The sequence below is a fragment of the Notothenia rossii genome, assembly GCF_949606895.1.
Source record: "Notothenia rossii genome assembly, chromosome: 3".
NCBI classification, from domain to species: domain Eukaryota; kingdom Metazoa; phylum Chordata; class Actinopteri; order Perciformes; family Nototheniidae; genus Notothenia; species Notothenia rossii.
The window spans coordinates 63,301,513-63,325,868 of record NC_136901.1 but is presented as its reverse complement, the minus strand read 5'-3'; the positions used below and the strand labels follow the sequence as shown (position 1 = coordinate 63,325,868).

At 43.6% G+C, this 24,356-nt stretch overlaps 3 protein-coding genes across 3 annotated transcripts in view; 2 read left to right on the top strand and 1 right to left on the bottom strand.

The window, feature by feature from the left end:
• polr1a (RNA polymerase I subunit A) overlaps positions 1-24,356 on the top strand; it is a 148,422-nt gene that overhangs the window by 92,479 nt on the left and 31,587 nt on the right. Inside the window, exons 29-32 of the mRNA XM_079670210.1 lie at positions 1,008-1,143; positions 1,950-2,104; positions 3,207-3,336; positions 3,463-3,570. Coding sequence (XP_079526336.1) covers positions 1,008-1,143; positions 1,950-2,104; positions 3,207-3,336; positions 3,463-3,570 — 529 coding nt within the window. The remainder of the gene's footprint in view (positions 1-1,007; positions 1,144-1,949; positions 2,105-3,206; positions 3,337-3,462; positions 3,571-24,356) is intronic.
• LOC307032333 (uncharacterized protein) lies at positions 15,812-16,949 on the top strand (the record flags this gene model as incomplete). Its single annotated transcript, XM_079670220.1, has 2 exons — positions 15,812-15,941; positions 16,259-16,949. 2 exons carry the CDS (start codon positions 15,812-15,814, stop codon positions 16,849-16,851), a joined length of 723 nt encoding a protein of 240 aa, XP_079526346.1. The 3' UTR covers positions 16,852-16,949.
• Positions 17,087-18,834, bottom strand: LOC307032331 (uncharacterized protein). The gene is made up of 2 exons (XM_079670218.1): positions 18,464-18,834; positions 17,087-18,202 (listed from the first exon to the last, which is right to left on the bottom strand). Exons 1-2 carry the CDS (start codon positions 18,757-18,759, stop codon positions 17,287-17,289), a joined length of 1,212 nt encoding a protein of 403 aa, XP_079526344.1. The 5' UTR covers positions 18,760-18,834; the 3' UTR covers positions 17,087-17,286.

Here is a 24,356-nt window from a genome sequence, read left to right as displayed (position 1 = left end):
CAATTTGTTAGTCTTTCCCTTTAAAAAATAACAAAAAGTAAATGCAAGAATATGTTAAAGTACCGGATCGATAAGACTAGTAGTACCGTAGAAACCTTAACGATACCCATCCCTAGATATTACACAAGTAAAGTGTTAAGAGAGTGAAATGTTGCTTTACGAATTTCAACACTTGATACTGTCACATTGATTCCAATTTCAGATAGGCCTACCTGTATTTGCCTAACTGAATTGGTTTAAAGAGAGAAAACATTTTGACAAAAATGTAATTTTTCATCGACTAAAAGTAGACTAAAACGTTTTGAGTTTTCGTCGACTAAAACTAGACTAAGACTCTCAGTCTGACAGGAGAGCTCTCCTCCACCCTGGTTGTAGAAACATCTACTTCTTATATCGGTTAGCGCAGTTAGCACCAGATTCTAATAACAACAGCGCCGGTACCGGTGCGCCCTCTCCCTCGCTCGCTCTCTCGCTCCCACGCTCGCACTTTGGCTGTGAGCTGCGGGCGCCTGATAAGCCAACATCCCTCACTTTCATCACTTACAGCGCCCACCGTACAGGGCAAATTAAAAGTGTAACCGGGGTGAAAAGGGTGTTACATTTAATTAATTATGAATGTTGTTACATCAAGGCCGAACATTTGGATGAGCGCCAACGGTCAAAAAAATGTTTTCCCTCCCAGAGCTACCAGCGCACCGCCCCCCAGATCTGGCAACCGCCTGTGCCAAAAATCATCCCTGCCTAGTACATACAGTGGCAATGTCTCAACATTTAGCAAAAATACACCTTTATTGAACATACAGTAACACAAATCCTACAAATCCACATAACAAACAATCAAAAATGAAAAGGGGTAAAAAAAAAAACGTATTTTAATAAAAAGTAAAAAAATATATATATTTACAAATAGCGGCAGCGCTGCACCGCCACTATTTGTATATAGGGGAAACACTGCAGACTGTTCCTCCATGTCTCATCCCCACCCTGTGTCTCTGTTTGTCTCGCAGACTAAGGGAGATCCTGATGGTGGCCAGCTCCAACATTAAGACTCCCATGATGAGAGTTCCTGTGCTAAACACCAAGAGAGCCTTGAAGAGAGCCAAGACGCTGCGCAAGAAACTCACCAGAGTCTGCCTGGCTGAGGTAAGGGTCCCTTCTCTTCTGTTTACTCTCCTCTGTTATTATTTTCATATTCCATTATCTTTTTTGCTAGACTAATGTTATATTTGGGTTCTTTTGATGTATTTTCTTCTGTTATATTGAAATACTTCCTGAGCCGTCCCTATTATTTTCATTAACCATAAACCTGCCCATTGTTTTTTTTATTAATCATTTGGTCTATGATTGTTTTTTATCCTTTTTTGTGGCATTTCCTCATGTTTCTTCCCTTTGTGTATCTTTTATTTCCTTGTATTTTTTCACTTTGTTTGCATATCGTTTTTTTGAACAGGCCTGCAACTCTTTTTTTCATTACCCATAAATCTGCCCATTGTTTTATGGATACATTTTTTATTTTATCGGCTATAACATTTTAGGAAATCTGATCCCGGTTTCTCAAAGAACAAAAGTGTCTATTTAAGAAAATGTCAAATCTCTTTATTCCGAAAAGCTGAAAACTGTATATTCTGCCAGTTGTTTATTATTATTCTAATTTTACTTCTGTAGTTAGGTGTATAGTTTAATCATTGCAAATACAAATGTGTTTGGAGATGTCCAACTGTGTGTGTGTGTGTGTGTGTGTGTGTGTGTGTGTGTGTGTGTGTGTGTGTGTGTGTGTGTGTGTGTGTGTGTGTGTGTGTGTGTGTGTGTGTGTGTGTGTGTGTGTGTGTGTGTGTGTGTGTGTGTGTGTGTGTGTGTGTGTGTGTGTGTGTGTGTGTGTGTGTGTGTGTGTGTGTGTGTGTGTGTGTGTGCGTGTGTGCGTGTGTGCGTGCGTGCGTGCGTGCGTGCAGGTGCTGCAGAAGGTGGATGTGGTGGAGACGCTGCGGATTGAAGATCACCTCAAACTGCGGACTTTTAAAGTCACCTTCAAATTTCTACCTCCTGACCGCTACTGTGAAGATAAGCTGCTCACACCACACCAGATCCTGTACTTCATGGAAAATAGGTGTGTGTGTGTATTTGTATGTGTGAGGGCCGTTGAATTTTCCTGTAAAATAATCCAGTAAGATTTAACCTGATATAAACATAAAGAAAGTACTGCTACACTTGATAATGGTGGTAAAATGATTTGTGATATGCTTACCAATTTTCTTAAGCACTGTACTGTATCTAGGCTTAGATTGAGACTTTAGACACAAAAACTAGTGCTGAGATGTTTGATGTTACTATTGGAGGTCAGAAGTCCCCTTCCACCAACATTTTAACCTTCAGTACACTTAAGTAAGTCTCATCAGGTTAAAAAACGAACTAAACTGAATTTAATGAAAGTGCTTGCCCTTTTTTGGCACTGTTTTAGCTAATGCCAGCATTTTTCCATGTATTGATGCAGGGCTGACCCCTCTTGCATTATGCTACATGTGCTGCTAGCTATCACAGGCAACCTGCTCTCAGCACACACACACACACACAAATGCTAATTTGGCTGTTGCACGTGCACGCGGAGTGTCCTGACCTGGCTGTGTGTCAGCCCCGCCCCTCACAGCGCGCGTGGCCGGCAGCCACAGCGCTCCTAGCTAAAATGCCGGTCACATCCTTATGTAAACAGCAATTTATCGAACTCAGAAAAGTTATCGAGTCCATTTTTATTTATCGTATGATAAGTCAATTTATCGATTATCGCAACAGGCCTACGAGCTGACCAATCAGAGCACAGTGGGCTCATAGGGAGGGGGGGGCAGGGGCTCCAACAAGCCGTGTAGGACAGAGTGAATACACATACTATACAGAGATGCTGTATGAGAAACCAATGTGAGTTTGGAACATTGAACAATGTAAATCTATTCTAGTAGACCTCAACAATGGAATTATGATCAGTAGAAATGGCCATGACATGGGACCTTTAAGAATTTAAAGAAGTTAATATTATTACACTGTTAACAGGTTATACACTTTTTTACTCATTTTTCCTAAAATTCCATAAAAGAAACTCCAGATAACACCCTGTTTCATCAGATGAATCGTGTCGCCACATTGTTGCCAATACACGGCTTAATTATTAACCTCTTTTCTTTTATTATTCACTTTGCTCCTTTTTTTTTACCTCCCAGGTTTTTCCGTCTCCTGCTGGAAGCCATTAAGAAGCGCAGCGCCAAGCTTGCCTCCATCGCCGTGGAAACAAGGAAGGCCACTCTCCGAGATAAGGACAACGATGCAGAGGGCACCGCTGACAACGCAGGGGTCTGTTTTATTATTTGAGTGCTCCCTATATGGTTTTTAGATTTACTGTTGTCACTCGTATTTGAATCAAAGCATCTCTTAAATACCAAAGTAAAATCTGAAGTTTTTTCATCATGTTGAAATCAGCTAGACGACGTGGAGGTAGAAGAGGAGCGAGAGATTGTTGACGACCAGGCCGACGAAGGAGACGCCGACGCATCGGACGCCAAACGGAAAAACAAACAGCAAGAGGAGGTATGAAGACAGATCAAATACTTCTTAAACAATACTCAAATGAATACTCATTCTAGGGTGTGTTAAAGCTGCACCACTTGGAAATACAAAGCTCTGAAATTAATCTCTTTTACTTTAGACATGTCTGAACAAAGGTTGCGAAAGCAGCAAATATACCAAGTTAACACTAGAAATAATGCCGCTCAACTAACGGGCCGTCCACACGGCGGCGTGCGTTGAAGCTTCAACGCTTCTGCCCATTCACTTTTAATGGGGTGACGTCACGCTTTGCCGAACTGCATTGTGGGAGCGTCGCTTCGCTTTGCTTGCGTTGCTCGCTTCGCTTTGCTCGCGTTGCTCGCCTCAATAGTTGAGCAATGTTCAACTTTTGAAGCTTCAACGGAAGCGTCAGCCAACCAAATCATATGCCAGTACAAGCTCTAGCCCAGAGGTCTTCAACAGGGGGTCCGCGACCCCCAGGGGGTCCGCGGAGGTACTGCAGGGGGGTAGCGAAATCTTTGGTTGATTAGACAATTTTTTATATTTCTTAATTATTATTTTTTTCCAATTTTTTTTCTCCCACAAATTGCAATCTGTTTAAATGCACATGAATCCAACATATTGTTGCGAACGGAGAAATGGAGGCAGAAGACATTATCTTTCAGTCAGCAATGCACGCATTCAGCTACACACAGTAGCTATCTCAAGCTAGGCGCCAGATCACTCGCAGCAGGAGACTACCCCAGACCTGTCCCACCAGGCCTCCTGTACACAAAGGGGAGGACCCGCCCCTATCGCTGCTGTGTCAATAGCCAATGTGCCGAGAGCCTATTCAGTCCCCAGTTTACTAAGGACTCAGACACAAGGACGCATGCTGCAATATTATTGAGAAGACCATACCTTTATATATATATATAAAAATTGATCGTTTTGTAACTCCACCAAAAGAATCCACAAGCACAAGAGAGATACCATCCACCTCAGAAACCACCAGTGAACATGCAAGTGGCGAGGTGGAACCTGCTGCTGATGTAGCAGCTAATAAGGGTAAGCCCAAACGAGAGAAGACCCGAAAATATGCAGATAATTATCTGAAGTTTGGTTTTACATTTAAAGAGACAGATGGCATTGAATTTCCAATGCGTGTCATTTGCTCTACTGTTCTTTCAAATGAATCTATGAAGCCATCAAAGCTGCAGCGTCACTTGGAGACAACACACAGCCACTTAAAAAACAAACCTGTTGAATACTTCCAAGCTAGCCTCAAATCCCTCCAAGGTCAACAGATATTGATCAGAAAATCAGCCAAAGTTGGTGAGCTAGCTTTGAAATGCTCTTATCAAATTGCTCTTCGGATTGCCCAGAAGAAACAGCCATACACACTTGCAGAGGATTTAATATTGCCTTCAGCAACCGATATTTGTAAAACAATGTATGGGAATGATATTGAGAAATTAACAAACTGAAAACCATTCCAGTGTCGGACACAACCATAGCTCGCCGTATAGACGAGATGGCATCTGATGTGAGGGTGCAACTGATAGAGAAGCTGAGGTTGGCAGATGCATTTGCATTACAATTAGACGAGTCAACAGATGTGTCTAAGGACGCCCAGCTTCTGGCGTCTGTGCGCTTTGTCGATGATAAGGAAATGCAGGAGGAATTTTTGAGAGAAAATGACATTCGGTGGACAAAATGTATTGCGCTGTGCACTAACGGTGCAAGAGCCATGGCTGGTTTAAAAAGTGGACTAATCGCGCTTGTAAGGGATGTGTCTCCGCAAATGATTTGGACACACTTCATGCTACACAGGGAGTCACTTGTTGCCAAAGATATGAGTGCTGAATTGGCAGATGTCATGGACTCGGTAGTGAAAGTATTCAATCTAGTCAAGAAAAGAGCATTGCAAACGCATCTCTTCTCTAATCTCTGTGCTGCTGAGGGAGAAGAACACACTGCGCTACTGTACCATTCCGAGGTTCGATGGCTTTCACGTGGAACAGTGTTGTCACGTGTGTTGGAATTGCGTAAGTCTATTCGGGAGTTTTTACTTCTCCAAAAGCGCACAGAGCTGGCTGCACTTTTCAGTGACAATGTTTGGGTCACCAAACTTGCCTATCTTGCTGATGTTTTCGCTGAGCTGAACAAACTGAACAGTTCAATGCAAGGCCCCAATACACATGCCATTCATCTAAAGACTTTCCGCAATTGGCAGGAAAAGCTATGATGAGCCTTTTGCCCATTGCAACAACCTATCTTTGCGAAAGTGGATTTTCCTCACTCGCTTACTTGAAATACAAATACAGGTCAAGGCTGCAGCCTGAGGCTGATAGGACCCTCTGCCTGACAACCTCCATCCGTCCAAGGTTAGATAAGCTGTGTGCTACTCATCAGGGTCAGACATCTCACCAATGTGGGAGTACGTGTGCCATCCACAGATGGTTTGAGGATTCACTGTCCTTTCTACATGTATGTTTAAAGTTAAAATCTGTGAATTATTTCAATAGCTCAGTGTTGTATGCAAGATGTATGTTTAAAATGGCAGTGGCATGGTCACCCTGTACCTTGCACTTGTTTGAAGTTAAAACTTGAATCTGTGAATTATTTTAATAGCTCTGTGTTGTGTTCAAGATGTATGTTTATAAATGGCAGTGGCATGGCCACCCTGTACCTTGCACATGTTTAAAATAAAAACATGAATATATTAACCTGTGTATTATTTGAATAGCTTAGTATTGAATGTACAATAACAGAGTAGCTATGTTTATACACGGCACCAGGCCCCATTTAATATAAAACACAATTGGATGCCATACATATAGTAGGGGGGGTCCCTGCTCCAGCTCTTCATCAGTTTGGGGGTCCCTGGCCTGAAAAACGTTGAAGACCCCTGCTCTAGCCAATCAACCGCGTGCTTGTGTGTCCGGGGCGGGGGATTCATGTGATTGGTTGTTGGTCGAGCTTCAGACACGTCCGCCGGCAAGCTTCAACGCACGCCGCCGTGTGGACGCTGCGTAAAGCACACATTTAGGAATGGTTTCAGAATCCTGTTAGTCATCCTGGAGTGACTCTGTGTCTAGACAGGCTTCATTTGCTCTGTTCCCGGATTCCACTCATGTTGGTGCTCATCCAACCCCTGCATTCCATTATTTCATCATAAAGGTTTAACAAGACAAGATACACAGCCACTCTTCTGACTCTGTGAGGCTGCACTGTAAACAGTGTTGCTTTGAGCTAAATGCTAACCTAAGTAAGCTAACAAGCCATAAGGAAATTGCTAGCTTGCTTACTTTTAGCAGATTTAATTGTTTACATGTTCACCCTAAAATGTTGAAACATATACTTTCCGTCCTTACTAATATTTTTCAATCTAGTGTTGAAGATATTCGCTGTAGGGATGTTTGCCTTCTCTCTAATATAATGGAACTAGATGGTGCTTCACATTTGGTGCCAAAAATGACATTTGAGTAGCAATATGTGGTTCAAGAAATCATTCCCCTTTACTCAGCATACTCCACAGAGCTTGTTGTGAGCAGTATCATCTAGGAACTATTTTGTTTATACCAAACCACACCTGTGAATGAGTGAGCATGAGCGTCTACCAGGGTTCGTACGGTCATGGAAAACCTGGAAAAGTCATGGAAATTCAAAATGCAAATTCCAGGCCCTGGAAAAGTTATGGAAAACAATATTTTTCCCAAAGTTTTGGAAAAGTCAAGGAAATGTAACTAAAGTTGCGTCAAATATAATTTACATTTTATTTAATCGCCTAAATAATCTGCGGTCGCGAGCTGTTATGTGCCATCATGATGTGTTATTTTTTAATATATGAAGCGCGAGCTGTGTGCTCGAGTCTTCCTGCCTGTCGGGCCGGCTGAACTCTGCTGCTCCGGGATGAGGGTCAGCTACATTATCTACGGTGCGTTCGTTAACTGTGCAGAGTCACTGTGGCACAGACTGCAACGCTGGTGAACAGCTGTTAGAACGGGCCGTTCAGGTGTTCAGAGCAGAGCGGCAGAGCGTGATGTGAACTGAAAGGTTTTTCTGTCGCAATATTATTTAAGGAATCGTTGAGCTAGTTAGCTAGCATACATTGTCACTATCTGCTAGCGTTAGCTTTAGCCTTCGTTTTCTAATAGTTTCTTTCATAGGCTATAAATAGAGGTGGTATAAGTATAGATATTGTACTAGAGTAAAAGTAGAAGTACTCAGGTCTTGTACTTAATCAAAGTAGAAGTACTCAGATCTTGTACTTAATAAAAGTAGAAGTACTCAGATCTTTTACTTAATAAAAGTAGAAGTACTCAGATCTTGTACTTGAGTAAAAAGTAGAAGTACTCAGGTCTTGTACTTGAGTAAAGGTAGAAGTACTCAGATCTTGTACTTGAGTAAAAGTAGAAGTACCAGAGTGTAGGAATACTCTGTTACAGTAAAAGTCCTGCATTCAAAAGGTTCCTCAAGTAAAAGTAGAAAAGTATTATCATCAAAATATAGTGAAAGTAGAGACAGTAAAAGTAGTCATTGTGCAGATTGGTCCATTTCAGAATAACATATATGATATGTTTTATAATGATTGATCATTAAAGTGTTCTCAAAGCTGGTAAAGGTGCAGCTAGTTTGAATGACGTTGTATACTGCAGGGTAGCTTGTGGATTTACTCCAGGTGGAACTAAAGTCTGATTTAAAACTTGATTATATTTCCCATCATTCATCCACATCTATGAAGTAACTAAAGGTATTCAATACATGTAGTGGGAGTAAATGTACGCCATGTACATCTGAACTATAGTGGAGTAGAAGTACAAAGTAGTAAAACATTGAAATACTTAAATAAAGTACAAGTATCTCAAAATTGTACCCACTTACAGTATAGTACTTATTGAGTTTATGAACTTAGTTACTTACACCATGTTGCTATAAAGATAGAAAGACTAAGCCTTGCACAGAGGCATAAAAATACATTTTCAAAATGCTCAACAGTGCTGCTAAAATTATAAACTGACTGCTACACAATTAAAATAAATGCTTTTATATATTTCTATTAGATGTGACTCTTGGCGTTTCTGTTATATTAACGCTGCTGTTTTAGTTGGTTCTGACTGCTAAAATCCTCTGTTATTCCGTGGGGTGGGGGAGCCGGGGGCTCGGATCCTTGTCACCTTTTTCATACCTGATGAGTTTGCATCCTGACTACAGTTGCTTTAAGCGTGTAGAAGCTAGTAAGCCTACTATTTGATTTGTTTTTGATAGGCACAACATGTTTCATATGCAGACCTTATTTTCCTGTTCCATGTTAAAATAAACCATTGTCAGTGGTAATTTTATTTTGGTCATGGAAAATTAGGTGAAGGTCATTGAGAAGTCATGGAAAAGTCATTGAAAGTCATTGGTGAATAAGTGTATGAACACTGGTTACATCATGAGTAGATGCATGTTCTTTTCTGTACGATGGTATGGTTAGTAGGGGTGTAACGGTCTCATAATTCATGGTCCGGTAAATACCTCGGTTTGGGGTCACGGTTCGGTAAGGTTCGGTATAACAAGAAAAAGCAAAAAAAAGCCAAATGCATAAATCCAGGTTTGTTGTTATTTATTTTTTAACAGTAGTGCAAGTTTCAGTATAAAAATAAGGAACTCTAACATTTTGAATAATTAACTGTATTACACAGTTAAAAACAAACTACAAACAGTACCACACACACTCAGATGGCCATATTATCTATAATGGCTGATGTCAAACAAAAAGGTTTCATCAAGCTGTAAAACGAAAAAGAATGTCTTGAAAAATGAAAATATTACATAATAAATTATAAGAAAGTGTTTCAAGGGCGCATAGCAATTGAAATATATAATAAGACTTCCGTTATTTCTTTTGGTCCAGCTTTCATGTCTATTGGCTTATTTTTGTAGGGTTAGGTTGATGCTTATATCATAACATGTGTGTTCTGGAGATCACAGAACGGAGGATCGTCCTTATTATTATGCCGTTTAAACAAATTATTTAAATTTGTTTGTTAAATTCGGTATAATGTAAGTTGCGCTGACAGGTCCACACACTGCTTCCCCACAGCGAGGCTCCCCCGTCCTCCTGTTGACAGTTCACGAGCGTCGAGCTCCTCACACCCCCTCCCCCCCCCCTTGTAATGGCACTTCATATCAAAAAGGTTGCCGACCCCTGATATAGACTGACAACACCACAACTAGTATTTACGGCCGTAAGGACTAATAGCCACAGAATGCACCACTCGTTCACTGGTCCTATCTCAGATATAGTTTCCAAGTGAGAAAACAATGGCAACCACAGAGCTTGAAAAAGATTTCCATGATTATTATATTGGCTTCTTAAAAACACGGGGGATAAGCTGTTGAACTGCTTTTGTCTTTTGCCGGGCTCCGGTGATTGGCAAATATGGGTGATGCCTTCTGATATGATTTAGTATGTTTGGCGTGTGTTACCATTAGCATACCACACCACTGTCGAACAACGCCAACACATTGTCCTCGTCCATCGTTATTGTAGTCCACAGGGAACCCGAAATGTTCCCACAAGCAGGTGGGTCTTCTAGCTCCTGAGAATTATCTGAAATCGCCACACTAACTTTTTTTCTTCTTGTATTTTGTTCGTTTTGTTGTGTTTTCTTCTTGTTCTTCATTTTTTGTTTAACCGTGACGGTTCGGGACGAATACGGATACCGTTAAAAACCTAATGGTTAGATATTTGGTGTTAAACTTCCTAAAGTACTGGGGACATTGGAGTAGAGGTTGAGATATTTCTAGAAAGGAGAGATTCAAAGGATTCATCAGCGTTTCTTTACCCAGAGCCAAGTGGTTGAAGTTCGATGATTTACAGAAGACAAAAATTCACATGCAAAACATTTCAAATAGTACATGATTGGATTGAGAAATTCATATAAATGAATTTTGGTGTTTTTTGTCATTTTTATTTAACTAAAGATTCCTCAAACTGTGTAAGCAAAATTGGCTGATTATTTTACTAGTAACCTTGAAACAAGGTTGATATAGTAATGCAAATTATATACAACAACAGATTTAAATAGTCAAATCTTATCAAATCATAATCAGTTCTTAAATTGCTTCCTCTTTTGTTGTGCTTTACATTTCTTGTTTTGAGCATTATTTAGCACCTCATCTTCACACAGGAAGTGGTGTCTTTGTATCTTTCTAACTATATACTTGATTACTCTATACCAGGGGTGCCCACACTTTTTTGGCTTGTGAGCTACTTTTGAAATGACCAGCTCACCAAGGTCTACCAACCAAAAATAAAATCCCAAATTGCAAGGGGCTGAATAACACGTTTTATTTATACATGGGATAACTACAACAACTCTATTTGGGTTCTTGATCCGAAACAAATACATCAAACTAAAAAGGCATGTTAACCTCTCTCTCTCTCTCTCTCTCTCTCTCTCTCTCTCTCTCTCTCTCTCTCTCTCTCTCTCTCTCTCTCTCTCTCTCTCTCTCTCTCTCTCTCTCTCTCTCTCTATTTCTCCCTGTTAAGAAACACATAACAAGCAGGCTAAGAAACCACTCTCCATGGTCCTGAAATCTTAAAGATAAAACATAAATGTGACCCGCTCTATCAAAATCAGTCGGAAGTCGCAACGGCTCATTTCAAAATAAACGTGGATTTGCGTAAAAAAACTATTTTTTCGGGGTTCGAGTGTTTTGTTTGATTTTAAACAAACAAAGTCTTGGCTTTCAGAATATGAAACTTTTATTTGCAAACTCACACGATAAATAAATTCTTTAAGCTTGTAAAGGGAAGATGACAGGCAATCTGCTCTTCCGCAGCGCCGCCCCCCCTCCCTCCGGCTGACATTATGAATGTAAGCGTAGAGAAATCATAAATAACATGGCAGGGTCCGTTACAGTTTTCATCTGATTTCAATTAAACAGAGTCTTGGCTTTCATAATATTAAACTTGTTTCGGCAAATTCAGATGATAAATACAACTTTGAAGCTTGTAACGGCATAATTACAAGCGGAGAACGGAGTAATTTAACGTCACAGCAGGCATAACAACAGCCTGTGTTTCTCGTGAGGGTTTACCCCGGGAAACAAACGCAATACACACAAATGCAAAAAGACACAAACACACACACACATATACACACACACACACACACACTCGCGAGCTTCCCCCAGACCAGTAATCCAAACGAAAATATCTTCCCTCCGTAGTATTTTTGATCATTTGCTCCGCTAATAATCAATCAGATCGATGGATTCCAGAGAAGAGAAAACTTTGAAGGCTTTTTTCTCAAAATGATGACTCGGTAACAGTCATTATATAATGTGACACATTTCGCTTAATATTTGGAGTACAAAAACAATCGTGATATCATTAGAAAGCTAGGAATATCCTCTTTCCAACAGTGTATACAACTCAAAATGTGTCTTCGGGTCAATGCGATAGATTTCGATAGAGCAGGTCACAAATATAAGTACAAGGAATACAATACAGTAGAACACTCAACTTAGACACCAGACTCAAATGTTTCATATAAACAGTATATCAAAGTTATAATGATATATACAGGGGTGCACATAACTTTGTTAGTCCTATAACTCCTCAGTGTCTCCTTCACTGTCCTCTATTTACACTTCTTGCATGCTAGATGTTGAAGATGCACCTCCCTGTCTCTTTTTAAGCCTCCAATTTGCATTTCCTTTGGCCAAGTTTAAGGATCATATACTAAGAAATGATCACATTACTTCAAGTCATATCTGATTTCAGATGTGGGAAGCTACTAAGTACACTTATTCAAGTACTGTATTTAAGTACAATAATTTGAGATATTTGTACTTCACTTGACTTTGATGCTACTTTGTACTTCTACTCCACTACAGTTCAAAGGTAAATGGTGTACTTTTACTCCATTACATGTATTGAATACCTTTAGTTACTTTACAGATGTGGATTAATGATGTGAAATATAATCAAGTCTTAAATCAGACTTTAGTTCCACCTGGAGTAAATGCACAAGCTACCCTGCAGTATACAAAGTCATTCAAACTAGCTGCACCTTTACCAGCTTTGATAACACTTTAATGATCAATAATTATAAAACATATCATATATATTATTCTGATATGGACCAATATGCTCAATGACTACTTTTACTTTTGGTACTTTAACTATATTTTGATAATACTTTTCTAATTTTACCTGAGTAACATTTTGAATGAAGGACTTTTACTGTAACCGAGTATTCCTACACAAGATCTGAGTACTTACCTCTGTCTGATTTAAAACTATTCCATTAACACTAGGCTTGGGCGGTATGACGGTATTACGGTATACCAGGGTATTTCGAAATACCGTCGGTATGATTTTCAATACCGTGACGTCACAGACTATGCGCCAAATCATAGATGCGTTTCATTCTATTACACTGACACGGAGTTTTGACAGGGACGACATTGGTTGTAATGCACAGCACGCGCCAGCAGAGGGCAGGGGAGGGCAGTCCGTCTTTCCCGCTCTCAGAGCTCAGCACAGAGCTGAGCTGAGCAAGATGGCGGCAGCATTTGCCGGCCCCAAACTCGGACAACTAGTAAAAAAGAAAAATGCCTCTGCGCCTGTTTGGGACTATTTTGGGTTTACTCGTCGCCAGTGACTTCATCCAGCACAACGAGAGACGGAGGCACTTCTTTGGGAATGTTTAAGACGGGGTGAGTGAGTGTTGACATTTTTTAATCCTATGCAACTGGTTGATGGTTTTGTAGTCGAGGTCGGACGGTTTTAAAAACGAAAGCATTTACGTGCTAAACATTCACGCGAGTAATCCAATGAATCAAATGGAAATAAGGTTTTTAACACATGCACGGAATAATATTGCCAAACTAGTTAGTGAATATAGCAAACTTTATTCAATAAGTGTTAGAAATTAAAATCAATGTTTTAATGGGGAAATGTAGTTTAAACATGCCGTCAGTTTTAATGCTCTTTTATACTGAAAAACCAGAAATTCTTGTGCACAAGCAGTTAAGCTTTTATTCTGAAAATCCTTCATCTACGCATGTAGCATGTTGCTAATATACGATTTCCTAAAGAGGTGAATTTAGTAGCGAAATGATATGGAGTGGTGCAAACCGAAGCCTACTGATTTAACACTACAACTATAGATGTCGAGATACTACCATGCTGAATATTAAATGAAGGTACAGTTTATTTGAATACATTATTGTTTACAGACGAGAGTAGCATGTGACAACATCCGGAATGACCGGAAACCAAACGAGCCGAGAAGCATTTTTTAGAGTATTGATTACAGCGTTTAGAATGTGTTAAATGAAAAGTGATGAAAGAGAATATGAGGAAAAAAGGCGTGTTGAGCATATATTGGATGTGAAAGGAGCCAATCCTCTGTTTAAATGCAACAACGGACATTGGAGACGAGGCGAGCCGGCAGGCGGGGAGGAGCCAGCAGAGGATATATAACAGCACCGGAGGAGAGATCCAACTCTTGGCTTCCCTAACGAGGAGCGGATCACAGCTGTTTGTCTGACTGAACAATATCATGCTTGTGACCAACCCGCGCCTTTTTTAATTAAAGTACCCAATTAAACTTTCACAGAGACTCCATTTAGTCTCCTTTTAAAGCTTCTCTCCTGGACGGGAGAATAACGAACACAGTTTACATAAGTCAAGTATTTACTCCCGGAAAATGTTTATGTATGATGATATATTGTTAACTTAGCTCACTATGGAAACAACGTCGGACATCTACAAACGCGTCCTGTATCCGATCTCAAAATGTGCCATTTGCACAATGTGTCATGTATGCATCCCTTGTTTTGCACTTGCGCGCACGTCGCGGCACTTTGCGAGCGTCTACCGGCTCGGGCTGCATTTTACACCGAACATATAATATACCGTTCGAAACATCTATTTGCCGCCGAACGCCACCTCACTCAAGTCGACCCAAGTCATACCGTCAGTGGCGGCTGATGGAAAATATTTTTGGTGGGGCTGGCTGTTGATATAGTGAGTAAACACATTTTTTGGGGAGAAATTACCCCTTAAATTGGGACTGATACCGTCATATACCGTATACCACGGTATGATGTCAGCAAGGTATGACGGTCTGAAAAAAATTATACCGCCCATGCCTAATTAACACCCTGAGTAAGTTTGCAACTGTGTGTTTTACTCCACTTTGTTTTAAATAAAACTGCAGCAGCTTGACCACAGAGCGTGAACGTTGTGATCAGCTGCTTTGCGCAGTTCTCCAGTGTGTGCGCGGGGCACAGAATGTGCACAGGGGAGTCTCCCACTGCAGCCAGTTCGCGGAGTTTTGACACAATTCTGTTGTTCATACTGACGTTAACCCTGTCTGTGCACACGGTGAACAAATCTGTCGTCCAGTGATCTAAGCTTCTGCCTCCTGTAAAGCTTCGCAGGTCCGTCGGTTATGTCCAGCGCGGCTCGCCCAGCTCCAGTTCAATCAGTCATAGAGAGTCCGAAGATTTTTTGCAGGGAGCGAAACGGCAACGTAGCTGCTTAATGTCATTGGTTTTTTTGACATGTCTAATAGTTTACTCCATTGAGCGTTGACAAGAAACCCGTGTAGACACAATATGTGTTTTTGTTTTGAGGTACGCAAAGGCACGTAGTGACACAAGTGACGTTACGCAATTCAGATTTGTGCCGCACATGCGTACCTGCGTACCAGTTATGTGCCCCCCTGGATATATACACAGGTCCAATAGGGATGTTAACATTCTCTCCCTCTCCTTCTCTTGCTGACTGTCCCTTCATTTCCCTGTTAACAAACACATAAAAACAAGCAGGGTAAGAAACCTCTCTCCATGGTCCTGATATAATGCTGCAAAACAAAACACAATTCAATATATTTAGGTGGGTCCTTACCATATTCTGATTACTTGCACTGAATGGAGTCCGTCAATGTTGCATAATCAGGACTGTAACGGTACATCTACACTACAGGCATCAAAAAATGCTTTCAACGCTTCGCCCATTCACTTGAATGGGGTGACGTAGGAGATTTTGAATCTTCGCCGAACTGCATTGTGGGGAGCATGGCATGGCTTTGCAAGCATCACGAGCATCTATCGGCATCAAAAGTTGAACATTGTTCAACTTTTGAGGCTTGATGCTTGGCATCAGCCAATCAAATCCCGTTTATGCAATTCCCGCCAGTACAAGCGCAAGCCAATCAAACCGCGTGTATGCTGATACCGCAGGTCTTGACTATTTTCCATATGTCATAAAATGGAGGATAAATTAATCATTGCCGTGGCAAGTGTCCCAGTACTGTATGACTGTACTCTGTTCACATACCGGGACCTAAACCGGAGGAACCAGGCATGGCGGGAGGTGGCAGAGACAGTTGGTGAAACTGGTAGGTTTTCAACTCTTTGGGGAGTTTATATCCAGTTTACTTCTTTTTAACATTGAATGGACAGCTAGTAATGTAGCATAACATATAATATATATTAATATAATAATAAAATAATAATATATATAATATATATATAATATAATAAGTATAAGCAAAATATATAACATAACGTATAATACATGCACAGCTATCAAGCATAGACAGTATATTTAGCCAGCATGTAGCATAAAAATAGCATTCATTATTGGAGGAATAATTTAGTAAATTCAAGAAATTAACTTATTTATTAACTTTATTATTTTATTTCATTTTATTAGAGGATGTGTGCAAAAAGAGATGGAAGACTCTGAGGGACAGGTTCCGCAAGGAGAAGAATATGGAGAAGGAGGCAAAAAGAAGCGGGGCAGGGTCTGCAGGGTGGTACAAACCCTGGCGTTTCATGGCAGTGATGGGGTTTTTAACCCCATTCATCATAGACCGTGCGACGTCCAGCAATGTCCCCCGGCAGACCCTGCCTCCATCCACCCTGGTGGAAGAGGAAGAGAGCCAGGTAGAGAGTGAGCCAGCCAGCCAGTCCACCAGCCAGTCCACCAGCCAGTCCACCAGCCAGTCCACCAGTCAGCCCACCAGTCAGCCAGCAGCAGCCAGCCAGGAGGAGAATGCTGAGGTCCGGGGCAAAAAACGGGGGAGGGAGAGGGAGATGTCCTCGTTTGAACGAAGTCTGCTGTCTGCTGTCAGCAATTACCCAGCAATTGCCCAGCCAACCCCACCAGTGGTGGAGGAGGACGAGGACTTGCAGTTCTTTAAGAGCCTCTTGCCCACCATGAGGCTGATGACAAGGGGACAGAGGGCAAGAGTCCGCCTCGGGATACACCAGCTAATTTTTGAGGTGGATCAGGACAATTTATAATTAAAAATTTTTTTCACACATACTGATCCACATTACATTTTTTTACACTCATCACACACACTTCACTCACAACATTACCAAATAAAACATTAAAGTATGTTATGACTATACTGTTTCTTCACTTGTTCATGTGGTTTGTCAGTTGCAACATACCAGAAGCTTCATGTATGTCGGTATATATATGTATATATATATATATGTGCTTTCTTCTGTAATTTTTCTTGTGAAAACCTATTGAAATTATGAGTGGTTTATCAGTAAAAACAGGGCTGAAAGAAAAAGGTTGTTAGTCATCTCATAATATAATAATATCAATTCAAGAAACATGTTTATTAGGAATGTTTGATTTTAAAATGGCTCATTTGGAATATTTGCTCTTTAAAGAAAATGGGTAGCTCTTAAAAGAGCTTTTGGTTTGGAGGAGCCATGGTGACCCTACACAACTTTATGCTGCCATGACACTACACCCTCCTCATTCAAATAGGAGCAGAAGGTCTCCCGCAGTTGGATGGATCGGCGTGTGGCGTTGTTTGAGCCCATCCTAGGTGCATCGCGCAGGGTTGGAGCGTCATCACTCGACTCTGCGACTACAGGGACGACAGGTGTGCGTGATGGCTTTCCTATTGTCTTCCTGCGGAGGAAGTTGTGCAACACACAGGTGGCCTTCACACACAACTCTGTTACCTCCGGGCTGGTGTTGATGACACGCCGGAACATTCTCCACTGTGATGCAAGGACGCCAAACGCACATTCAACAACCAACCTGGCCCGGCTGAGGCGGTAATTGAACAGCCTCCTTTCACGCGTGAGCTGACGTCCAGGGAATGGACGCAGCAGGTTGTCCAGCAGCGGAAAAGCCTCATCCCCAACAAACACATGGGGAAGAAGGCCCAGCCGCTCTGCTCCTGGGATGACGCTGTCAGCTGGTAGCTGCAGACTGCCATCTCGGAGGCCCTCTCCAAAAGCGGAATTTCGCAGGCTCCCACCGTCGCTGCTCCTTCCAAAACCTCCGACATCCACTACCGTGAAGAGGTACTGGGCATCCACGACAGCCAGCAGTACCAAGGAGTGGGAGGACTTGTAGTTGAAGTAGAGGGACCCAGAATTTGCCGGAGCCTGGATCACCACGTGCTTCCCATCAATGGCACCAACGCAATTCGGAAAGTTCCAGCGCTCCTGGAACCCAGCAGCGATGGCTCTCCAGTCCTCCGTCTGTGGTACTGGCATGGTCTCCTCAACCAGCGCGGTCCAGATGGCACTCGCAACCTCCTTCACGATGACAGCCACTGTTGCATGCCCGACCCGATAGCTGAATGCTATGGTCCTGTACGAGTCACCGGTTGCCAGGTACCTGAGAAAAAAGTAATATACATGATTAAAAAAAAAAAATGTCACACACACACACACACACACACACACACACACACACACACACACACACACACACACACACACACACACACACACACAATACTGTGTTTACCTAGCTATCTTAATTAATGTCATTCATCTGAACTAAATCACAGACTTCATTCATAATTCATCCATTGCATGCATTCTCTCTCTTTATATACAGAGTCATATTAAAGAAGTAGAAATACACAAAACGTACCGTAGGCAGATGGCGAGTCGCTCGGCGGGTCGGATTGACAAACGCATACGGGTGTCTGCCTTTGCAATCAGTGGACCCACTTTCCCGAGCAACTCGTTGAACACGTCTTTGCTCATCCTGAAGTACTGCTGAAACAGTACACCATCCAGGCGGAGCTCTTGGACAAGAACGTGGTATTCCCCCCGTTGCAGACGTTTTCTGAGTATCGGATGTACCCAACAGCGACGCACAATACGTGGCCTCCTGCGAGACATTGCAGAAACCAACGCTACCCTTCCTACAAAACCGGCATCCATTTTGGCAATAGTGGAGAAGAAGAGGGCTTTTTTTTCGCTTTGTATGCCGGGGGCGGGCGGGAGATTCCTGATTGGCTGTTGGTCGCTTTGGGCGCGAGAAATCGCCAAGCTTCAGACACGCCCAGCTTCAAGATTTTTTGATGCCTGTAGTGTAGATGTACCGTAACTGCTGATGGCTAGTCTCAGGCAGGCCTCCAAATGTTCATCAGTTAATTGGGAACGCTATTTCGACTTCACTATCTTCATTTGGGAGAAGGGGTGCAGGCCTGTAGCAATAATCGATACATTGACTTATCGTACGATAAATAAATATCGACTCGATAACTTTTCTGAGCTCGATAAATTGCCGTTTACATAAGGATGTGACCAGCATTGAGCGCTGTGGCTGCCAGGCGCGCTGTGGCTGCCAGGCGCGCTGTGGCTGCCAGGCGCGCTGTGGCTGCCAGGCGCGCTGTGGCTGCCAGGCGCGCTGTGGCTGCCAGGCGCGCTGTGGCTGCCAGGCGCGCTGTGGCTGCCAGGCGCGCTGTGGCTGCCAGGCGCGCTGTGGCTGCCGGCCACGCGCGCTGTGAGGGGCGGGGCTGACACACAGCCAGGTCAGGACAATCCGCGTGCACGTGCAGCAGCGTAGCAGCCAAATTAATAATATAGCAACAAGCGGGAGACAACGTGTCACTTACTAGCGGGGAATTTAAAGTGAAATTGAATTGGTTACAGAACTACTCATCTCGATTCTCCGGTGTGGCAGTATTTTGGATTCAAGCCAAATCAAAAAGGCGAATCTACGGACTTCAATGAGCCGGGCGGTGTGTCGCATTTGTTTAAAAAAGGTAGCGACAAAAGCAGGCAATACCACCCCTTTTAAACTACACCTAAAACACAACCACCCCATTCCGTTTTCCCAGCTGGTAGCAAACATGGCAGCTGGAGATGGAGAGCCCCCACCTTCCCGACAGCTTACAATCAAAGATGCATTTGCCCGACAATGCAAACATGTCTACTTGAGCAGGTCTCCCTTGAAAAAGAGATCAATGATCTCAAGGGATACACCTGGATAAATTCCGCTTTCAGTCTTGCTTTAACCATCCGCTTGAAAATCGAAACTGCATCGGTGTCCAATGATTCCGCAACTTTATTCCTCCTGCTGAGGTAAATGGCCATTTTAGCCTGCCCCAACAAAAAATTCAAAAGCTGACTTTTGCACTTTTGCTTCTGACTGTACCTACAACCCAAAATGAACATTGTCTTAGAAAAAAACACATTTAACAAAATCAACATCTGAGTGAGTAACTGAAAAAGACAAAGGAGTCGACCACATTCCGTAAAACAATGAAAAATGGTTTCCCTCTGTACATAGAAAGGACAGGCGTCAGACACTGTAGAGTTGATAACTGAAATAACTCTCCACCGGGTGTCCACTCACTCCTGGAGTCTGCTCTGATTCAGGACCTTTGTCACCAAATAATACAATGTTTTGTTGGACATGGTGCTAAACTTAAAATCAGTAACATTGTCCAACTTTAACAAAAAACCCTCACAACTGAGGTCAGGAAAACATTGCATCTCTGGAAAAGAGTCATTGTCATTTGGAGACTTCAGTCCGTTACAGTGAGCAGCGATCAGCGCCAGCTCTGATTGGCTGAGCTGCTATTTCCAGCTCTGCAGCAGGAGGCTGACCACCCGGACTGACCTGAGGCTCAGAAGTGAGGCCAGGCCTGCAGCGTTATCCAGACGGGGGCCACACACCTCCACCACCTGGCCCAGCGTGAGGATCCTCTCCTCACAGAGTCTCTGTTGTAGAGAAGGCCATACTCCACACACAAACCAAGATCCACAGACCACCGGCTCTCCGAGGAGCCAGAACAGTGAGCCACAGCACTCTGGTCTCTCTTTTTTGAGTAGTCCCCACACCTTGAAGAGACCTCCATAGAAACCCGAGAGATTGTTCAGGCGTAATCCTTTTAGGTCCATTAGGAACAGCGACTCAGCCAGACTCAGCCAGACCCAGCCCACCACAGCGTTCCAATAAGGCCGGAGCCTGAAAGCAGCCCCTCTGCTTGCCAGGTGAACCAGGCCATGTCCCCCCTCCTCCTTTGGCAGGAACAGGACGCTCTGAGGGACCCAGTGCATGCGGTCCCAGAAGAAGTCCACCATGAGAGCCTGCTCCCTGGACAGCAGGTTTACGGGTGGGTCGGTGCATGCCAGCCGGCTAGCCAGCACGGAGGAAACAAGGTTGTTTAAAATAAGGATACGCCCTTTAAAATAAAGTTTGGGAAGGATCCACTTCCACTTCTTTAACCGGCCTTCCACTTTCTCTATAAGCCCGTCCTAGTTTTTCAGACAAAACGTGTCCTCACCAAGATAAATACCCAGGTACTTTACCCCTGCCCTTTTCCAACCAAGGCCCCCAGGTAACAACAAGCTGTCAATACTGCCCTCTCCTACTGCTAAGGCCTCACTTTTCCCCCAGTTGACTCCATCAGATGAGATTTTACAAAAATTGCTCACAGTTTCAGTTAAAACATTGATGTCATCTTGTTTTTTAACAAAGACCATTATGTCATCCGCATACGCAGACAATTTAAAAACATCCCTACAGCCAGGAAAAGAGAAACCCTGTAACTTTGACCTTAACCGGTGTAAAAAGGGCTCTATGGCCAGGGAGTAGAGCATCCCCGACAAAGAGCAGCCCTGTCGGACTCCTTTCTGAGCTTCAAAAGGAGCACACAAACTACAGTTTATCTTCAGTACACTCTTAATGTCCCTGTACAAGACCTGGATCTTGGCTATGAGACCAGAGCTGAACCCAAAAGCTTCCAGCGTCTGCCACAAGTACTGGTGTTCAACTCGGTCAAAAGCCTTTTCTTGGTCTAGAGAAATCAGACCAACCTCACAGCCCAATGAACCGGAGAGGTCCAAAACATCTCGAATTAGAGTCACGTTGTCATTTATCAACCTGCTGGGTACACAGTATGTCTGGTCTACGTGAATGACATGCTCCATCACTTTTCTCAGCCTCGTCGCTAACACTTTGGAAAGCAGCTTGTAGTCGGTACAGAGTAGAGACACAGGACGCCAGTTCTTAATCTCCTGCAGGTCTCCTTTCTTAGGGAGGAGAGTGAGAACAGCTCTCCTGCAACTCAGAGGCAACCTCCCGTTACTTAGACTGTCTCTGAGCACACTCAGCAGGTCGTCACCTATAACCTGCCAGAGAGCCTTATAGAAGTCTGCAGGCAGGCCGTCTATGCCAGGAGCCTTCCCACTCTGCATGCTTTGCAGGGCCTCCTGCAGCTCCTGGGCAGAGAGCTCCGCCTCCAGCCCAGCATGGTCCTCCTCAGGGACGTTAGGAAGGCCCTCATAGAACAACTGCGCCACCTCTGGCTCGGCCTGGAACTCTGTTCTGTAGAGCTCTTTGTAGAACTCCACAGCACACTGAGGAATGCCGGCGGACTCCTGAAGCAGCTGCCCAGCATTGGATCGCAGGGAGTGCATCAGCCTCCTCGGACCATTCTTACGCTCTAGACCAAAGAAAAAGTGAGAGGGAGCATCCATTTTCACGATGTTCTGAAACCGGGATCTGACCAGAGCACCCTGAGCAGAAAACCCCAGCAGGTCAGACAGAGCTGAGTTTTTACTTTTGAAAACTTCAACATGTTCTCGCTCTCCTGTGGAGTCTGCCAATCCCTGCAGATCCACCACTTCTCTCTCCAGAGCTCCCAGAGATCTAGCCATGTCCTTTGTGACATTGAAAGTGTACTGTAGGCAAAGCTGCTTGCTCTTCACTTTGCCTACATCCCACCACTGCTGAAGAGAATTGTACTCACTCTTAGATAAACGGTAGTTTTCCCAAAATAATTTAAAAACATATTTAAAAAGGTTGTCGGCCAACAGAGAAGCATTAAAGTGCCAATACGCACTATTACACTTAACATGATTAATACAAACTGAGACTTGTACGAGGGAATGGTCAGAGATTCCCACTGGACTGATGGAGCAGCTTCTGCTTACATTAATGTGATGATTAAAAACATAGACACGATCCAGCCTAGCTAGAGACAACAGGTTATCCCTAGAGTGCACCCACGTGTACTGCCGCTGGCCCGGGTGGAAGTGCCTCCAAACATCACACAGCTCAAAGCTTTCTGTTAATCTTATTAAGGCACTTTTCGAGGCAGCATGCGGTTCCTGGTGGTTCCTATCCAGCACAGGGTTCTCTGTGCAGTTGAAGTCCCCCCCCAGGAACAGATACTCCTCACTATCACAGGTGCTAAGAGTGTGTTTCAGTTTCTCAAAAAACAAAAGCCTCTCTGCGCCCGCAATGGGAGCATAAATATTTATAAAACATATTTTAACTTTTTCAAATTCAGCATTTCTTTTGAGCAAGTGTCCTGGGATGACCTCATCGACCGTACAGGAGAAGGGTGTAAAGCCCCTCGCAAAGAGAATGGCAACCCCTCCACTATTGCTGCGCTTATGGCTGAAGAAGCCCTCCCCCCCCCATTCCCTCCTCCAGTCAAAATCAAAAACCTTGGCTGAAGCAAAATAAATAAATAAAACCAAGATGTACTTATTCATCTTTCTTTGCAGTTTCCTCTCTAATCCTCTGAAGTATCTTCTTTAACCGAGCCTTCTCTGGGCCGCTGAAGAAAGGTTCCCCTAAGGCTTCTTTGCGCCGCATGAGAACACTGGCAGAATTGTGAAAGATCTGCAAATCAGTAAAAAAATCATCTAATTTCACCCCCCTCCACCCCTTAGTTTCCGCCAGAAAGGATCTGATCCTCTGGAAAGAGTACTCCTCTCCCTTTGCTACCTCAACGATGTCAAAGAATGACTCACTGTCACTGTCCTCTGAGTCCTCTGAGACTCCCTCTGGCTGAGAGGAGGAACACAGCGACTCCTTCTTTGACACCTTCCCTTTTTGAGCCACACTTCCTTTGCTCACTTGTTCGTTTTTCCTTTTAACAGGTAACCTTAGCAAATCCTCATCCATTACCACATCCTCTAGAACAGACTCAGCCACTCTGGCTGCAGTGTGCTCACTATCTGCTTTCTGTGTGATACTGTGTGTACCGGCTGCCTGTGTGCTTTCTACGCGTGAAACCGTTGGCTCTGCCACGGACCGACTGACCTGCGGTTCCACCACCAGCGTTTCCGGCGGGGGCTCGGCCGTGGGCAAAGCAACCGGCAGCGGCTCCGCAGCGGGCGCAGACCCCAGCACCGGCGGCCCGGCCGTGGACAAAAAGGACCTGCAGCGGCTCCGTCGCGGGCGCGGACCCCAGCACTGGCGGCGCGGACCCCAGCACCGGCGGCCCGGCCGTGGACAAGGCAACCGGTAGCGGCTCCGCCGCGGGAACCGTCGGGCCGGCTGCGAGCGCGGACACCACGGGCGCATCACCCGCCCTCTCCGGGCACGCGCTGATCAGGTGTCCTGCCGCTCCACAACCATAACATCTCAAAATGTCAGACGTAACATGGACAGTATACACAAAATCATCAATTTTAAACTTGAGAGCCAGATTAAGTTCCCCTTCATCATTCTTCAGGACCATAAGCACCTGTCTCCTAAAAGACACAACGTGCTTGAGGTGCGGGGATTTACA